Genomic DNA, 6000 nt, shown 5'->3' on the forward strand with positions numbered 1-6000 from the left:
AAAGGTTAGATAGGAACCCATAGAATAGATTCAAATCCTGTTCTTGGCCCCTCAACAACTCTTCCTAGGGCCCTGGCAAGTGGCGAACAGCAAGTGGCACCTTTAGGAGTTGTTTGCCTGTGAAAATCATCCCTACCTCAGGGGTCATGAATGCCAGGCACTGAAATCCTCTTATATGCTGTCTAACATGTGACTGTTGAACACTTGAAATTTGGGTTGTCTGCATTTGGATGTGCTGAAAATATAAAATATACACTAGATTTTGAATATTTGTATGAAAATAGAATGTATCCTATCTCAATGATTTTTAAGCAGCTAATAGAAACTTTTTTTTTTTTTAAAGATGACGGGTAAGGGGATCCGAACCCGTGGACTTGGTGTTATCAGCACCACACTCTCCCAAGTGAGCCACGGGCCAGCCCCAGCTAATAGAAACTTTTAAATTGCATGTAGAGTCCACATTATAGTTGTATTGGACAGCATTATACTTTCTATACTTTAAGAAGTTGCAGAGACACAATGTTGAAGCTGTCAGGGCCAGTGAGGCTTGTGCACTGCACCAGGGCCATTCTGTCATACTAATCCTAAGAGAAGCCAGTGAAGTGTCCCAGGCTGCGAGTCTGCTGGCAGAGCCCTGAGCCCTTATCCTGCTCTGTGGCCGCTTCCATTTCACCTTTGGCTTGAATGTCCTAACAGGAGAACCTAGTGCTTTTCACCCTGTGAGGGAGTCACATCTCAGAATTTTCCTCGTTGTAGGTAACCAAGGCTGTTTTCAGTTGAGTTGGCTATGTCAGGTGGGCAATTGCAGGTGTTACCAAGTGCTTTCATTTATTTATAGACCAATTAAAGAGCCTAGCAATTTCTTTTTCTGTTTGTTTGCCTTTGTTTTAGGTACATCAGCTATCCCCGAACAGAAACAAACATTTTCCCCAGAGATTTAAACCTGACTGTGTTGGTGGAACAGCAAACCCGGGATCCCCGCTGGGGGGCCTTTGCCCAGAGCATTCTAGAGCAGGGTGGCCCTACCCCACGCAATGGGAACAAGACTGACCAAGCTCACCCTCCCATTCACCCCACCAAATATGCCAGCAACTTGCAGGTTGGTCTTTCTGAAGGTGCTGCCCGTTGGAACATAGAGGGAGGTGGTGATGGGTCAGTGGTAGGATTTGAATTTGCTCTACAGACTCTGACTTTAGGAAATAAGTGGTTTTGAAATATCTTTTCCATTTCAGAAAAGAGAAATCAGTGTCAGGATTTTTCTGTTTCATAATCTTCTGCCTGGCTTTCATGAAAGACTCCCCATGGTGGGCTCCACCATCTCTCCAGCCCCACCTCCCCACTCTGTCAGTTCCCACAGCTTCTCCACTGGCCTCTCACACACCTGCCTGGGCTTTTGCACAGCCCCCACACCTACAGCGAACCTCACGAACCTTATGGCCTTTGTGGTCCCATGTCAACTGGAAGAATCCAGTCCATCCTCCCAAGAATGGGATAAGCTTCCATTGCCTTCCTGAACCTTTACTGCAACCCTCCTGTCATGCCGCAGTCACTGTGGTCTTCCCATTCAGCTCTGCCTGACTGTGTCCGTGTTTTAGCCACTTCCTCAGCAGGGAGTAAGTGCTGGGAGGGCATGAGCTGTTAAGGGTTATTTGACATCTGCAGGCTTGTCACAAAATTGAGTGAATTTTAGTCTTCTTCTTTTTTTTTTTTTTTTTCTTTCTTTTTTGTCCTTTTTGAGACCGGCCGCACCGCGCTCAGCCATTGAGCGCTGTGAGCGCACCGGTCATCCCTATATAGGATCCAAACCCGCGGTGGGAGCGCCATCGCGCTCCCAACGCTGCACCCTCCCGAGTGCGCCACGGGCTCGGCACAAGTCTTTTCTTCTTTTAATAACATTTTCTTTCTGATTTAAAAGTAATACATGTTGGGGCCGGCCTGTGGCTCACTAGGGAGAGTGCGGTACTGATGACACCAAGGCCATGGGTTCGGATCCCATATAGGGATGGCCAGTTTGCTCACTGGCTGAGCGTGGTGCTGACAACACCAAGTCAAGGGTTAAGATCCCCTTACCGGTCATCTTTTTATTAAAAAAAAAAAAAGTAATACACGTTCATTTTAGATAATTTAGAAAATACAAAAGATTATAAGGAAGAAAAAAATTGCCTGTAATCCTACCACTACCAAGAACTACATTTTTATGCATGTATATAATATTCTTATGATAAAATTATAATCTCAAATGATTTTGTAAAAACATTTTAACATTTTTTATCATAAGCATTTTCTCATATACTATAGTTTTTAAAAGTATGCTATTTAACATTGTATAGATGTACCATAATTTATTTTGTCACATCTGTTTTTGGAAGATTAAGTTATTTCCAACTTTTTGATAGATGATATACTATAGTTAATGTTTGTATACATAAATATTTGTGTGAATCTCCAATCGTTTCCTTTGAATAAATCCTTAGAAGGGGAATTATTGGATGTGAGTATTAGTGTCTTATGGGCTTTTGATAGATTGAGTCTCACTAAATCCTGATCACTTGATTGATTGGAAATCACCCTAAGAAATTGCTGCTTTGAGTGTGTGCATGGAGTTGGCCTAAGGCTGTCGGGTCCAGTGTTATTCTGTGTGTCTTGTATTCAGGGAGTCTCTTGCTACCTTCTTATGCTTTCGTCTTGTTTTCCGCTTAGATTGATGTTTACATCAAAGAACCATTTCCCACTTTGGAGGGAAGATGACTCCCTGGCTGACCACATCTGATTAGAATTGTGAGATGTATCAGCATAAACCCTTAGCTCCCCAGGACATGTCTGGCACTCTACTTTAGTGCAGGACCTGAGGAGTGATGTGGCCTGTTCTGTGCAGAACTTGAATCTGAAAGGTGGCATAAACCAGGTTTAAACTACTGGTGATGCTACTGTCCTTGAGAGGTGATATTCTGGAGGGAGTTTCAGACTCTTCTTTCTTCCTAGGGAGATGAACAGCGACTGTACGAGTTTATTGTTCGCCATTTCCTGGCTTGCTGCTCCCAGGATGCTCAGGGGCAGGAGACCACAGTGGAGATTGACATTGCTCAGGAACGCTTCGTGGCCCATGGCCTCATGATTCTGGCACGAAACTATCTGGACGTGTATCCATATGATCACTGGAGTGACAAGGTGATAAAGAGGTGGGCCCCAGGGAGAGAGAGGACAGCTGTGCTCCCAGCCCTGAGCCATCTGAGGGAGCAGGACTGTGTTCCTTGAAATGGAGGTTGTTTTTTGCATGAGTTCATGACAGACTGATCTGAGTTCCGTGCCTGCTCCTCCCTGTAGATCCTCCCCGTCTATGAGCAAGGTTCCTGCTTCCAGCCGAGCACTGTGGAGATGGTGGACGGGGAGACCAGTCCGCCCCAACTGCTCACTGAGGCTGACCTCATTGCCCTCATGGAGAAGCACGGCATTGGTCAGTAGCTTGTCCAGGTAGCTCTTGAACACTTACTAATTGCCAGGTCCTGAATCTCCTCTAGTCCTCACAGTGACTCTCCAACGCAGGAGCTGTATTCTTATCTCCATTTTATATTGAAGCAAGGGATAGAGAGGTTAAGAACTTACTAAGGTCACAAAGTGTGTGAGTTATTAAAACCTCATCCAAATCACTCCACAGTCAATGCTCAAACCCTGCACTGCATCATGCATGTAATGACAGAGATTTCCAGGACTCAGAGGGCTCCACAGGGAGCACCCTTTGGCCCACATGCAGGTTTGCTGTTGTTAAGAATAAGGACAGCAAACGGTGCCAAGAATTAAAACTTGGGAGAGTCATTGTGGAACTCTGTCTTCATCTTTGAAGTATCAGGTATAGCAGCCTTGAGCCTCATTCCCATGTGGAACAGTGGCTGTACACTCATACCCCTCATGTTCACAACACTTGCACTTACACCACTCACATTGCTCACACCACTCACACACTGTTCACACCACTCATTCACACTGCTCACACTGCACACCACTCACATTCACACTGCTCACACAGCTCACATTGCTCACACCACTCACATTCACACTGCTCACACAGCTCACATTGCTCACACCACTCACATTCATACTGCTCACACTGCTCACACTCACACCACTCACATACTGCTCACACCACTCACATACTGCTCACACCACTCACACTGTTCACACCACTCAAATTGCTCAGACTGCTCACATTCATATTGCTCACACCACTCATGCTCATGTTCACACCACTTAACATGGCTCACACCACTCATGCTCATGCTCACACTACTCACTGCTCACTCACACTGCCCACACTGCTCACACTCATACTGCTCACACTGGCTTCACACATCTTCATGTACATGGCAGAACCCTCCTGTTAGCCATGGGTGGCCATATTCTCAGCTTTTTTTTTTTTTTTTTTTTTTCCTTTTTGTCTTTTTTTACTGACCGGTAATGTGATTGCAACCCTCGGTGTTGCGCCCGTACCACGCTCAGCCAGTGAGCAGGAACCCATCTCCACATGGGATCTGAACCCTCGGCGGGAGCGCCGCCACACTCCCAAGCGGCGCACTCTCCAGTGCGCCACCAGGCCGGCCCTCAGCTTTTTGTTAAAGTGTTTTCCATAAATGCTGTGGAATCAGAATGAGGTTTAAAAAAAAAAACACTGGGTGAGAATTGCATTTTCCCCAATAAGTCCTATGGCTCAAGCTTTGCAGGCAGGTCCTTGTGACTAATCTGCTGCCCCTTCATTTGTTCATCACAGCTCTTGAGGGAGGTCTCTGGCAGACCTCGTTCAGAAAGTCCAGCGGCTTGGTGGAGGGGAAATGGAGCTCCCTAGGTGTGTTAGGAGCAGGTCATTCCATCTAGGGTACTGTTGCCTCACCTACAAAGGCAGTTTCATAGTCCTGTGACATAGGAAAAAATGCTCCAACCTGGAGCCCATGACTGTAACTGGGATATCGAGAAAGCATGCACATTTATGAAATTAGAGGGAGTCTGCCCGTCATGATTTATTCATTAAAAATATATGAAGCCTAGGGCCGGCCCGGTGGCGCACTGCTACAGTGCGCCGCTTGGGAGCGCGGTGGCGCTCCCGCCGAGGGTTCGGATCCCACATACAGACCGGTTCCCGCTCACTGGCTGAGCGAGGTGCGGGCGCAGCACCGAGGTTTGCAATCCCGTTGCCGGTCCCGGTCCAGTGCGGGCGCGACACTGAGGGTTGCGATCCGTTGCCGGACACGAAAAAAGACAAAAAGGAAAAAAAAAATATATATGAAGCCTGCCAGAGCAGGCTTGGCCCAAGCACTGGGGACACAAAAGGGAATTAGACCTAACCTTTCCCTTCAAGGGTGCAGTCCAGCAAAAGAACCAAACCAGACCAATACTTTGAATATATGCAATGGGTTCTGCAGGAAACAGGCAGGGAAGAAAACTTCGTAGGGGTGCTGGCATTTGAGCTGGACCTAAAAATCTCATAGTAAAACTACCTGACCAGTGGAGGCAAGCCCAGCCAGGGCAGGGCCTGAGGAAGGCCAGGAACAGGAGAGCACATGCCTACTGTGGCTGCAGTGGGGGTGTGGGGACATCACAGAAGGTGAGGCCAGAGAGATGATGCGGACCCGACTTTGCAGGGCCGTGCATGGCTTGTGTGCCATGCTGAGGTGCTTAGATGTTGGCACGTGGTCAGTGGGGAGCCATTTAAGATCTCTAAAGAAAGGAGCCACATAGAGGAGGTATGTTTTTGTAAAATATTATCATCAGCTTTATTGAGACATGATTCACATACAATTCACCCATTTAAAATGTACAATTCAGTGTTTTTTAGTATATTCTCAAAGCTGTGCAACTATCACTACACTCAGTTTTAGAACATTTTCATCACCTTAGAAAGAAACCTCGTACCCTTTAGCGGTCACTCCCCATTCCCCCATTCAGACAACTACTAATTTTTTTTTTTTTTTTTTTTTTTTTTTTTTTTTTTTTTTTTTTTTTTTTTTTCCG

General features: G+C 46.3%; 1 protein-coding gene across 2 annotated transcripts in view; it reads left to right on the forward strand.

The window, feature by feature from the left end:
- Positions 1-6000, forward strand: part of TOP3A (topoisomerase (DNA) III alpha) — a 30147-nt gene that overhangs the window by 13359 nt on the left and 10788 nt on the right. For both annotated transcript variants that reach the window (XM_008566213.1, XM_008566214.1), the window contains 3 exons: positions 892-1099; positions 2983-3168; positions 3325-3454. In XM_008566213.1, coding sequence (XP_008564435.1) covers positions 892-1099; positions 2983-3168; positions 3325-3454 — 524 coding nt within the window. The remainder of the gene's footprint in view (positions 1-891; positions 1100-2982; positions 3169-3324; positions 3455-6000) is intronic.

This window comes from Galeopterus variegatus, unplaced genomic scaffold (genome assembly GCF_000696425.1).
Source record: "Galeopterus variegatus unplaced genomic scaffold, G_variegatus-3.0.2 Scaffold229, whole genome shotgun sequence".
In the NCBI taxonomy this organism is placed as follows: domain Eukaryota; kingdom Metazoa; phylum Chordata; class Mammalia; order Dermoptera; family Cynocephalidae; genus Galeopterus; species Galeopterus variegatus.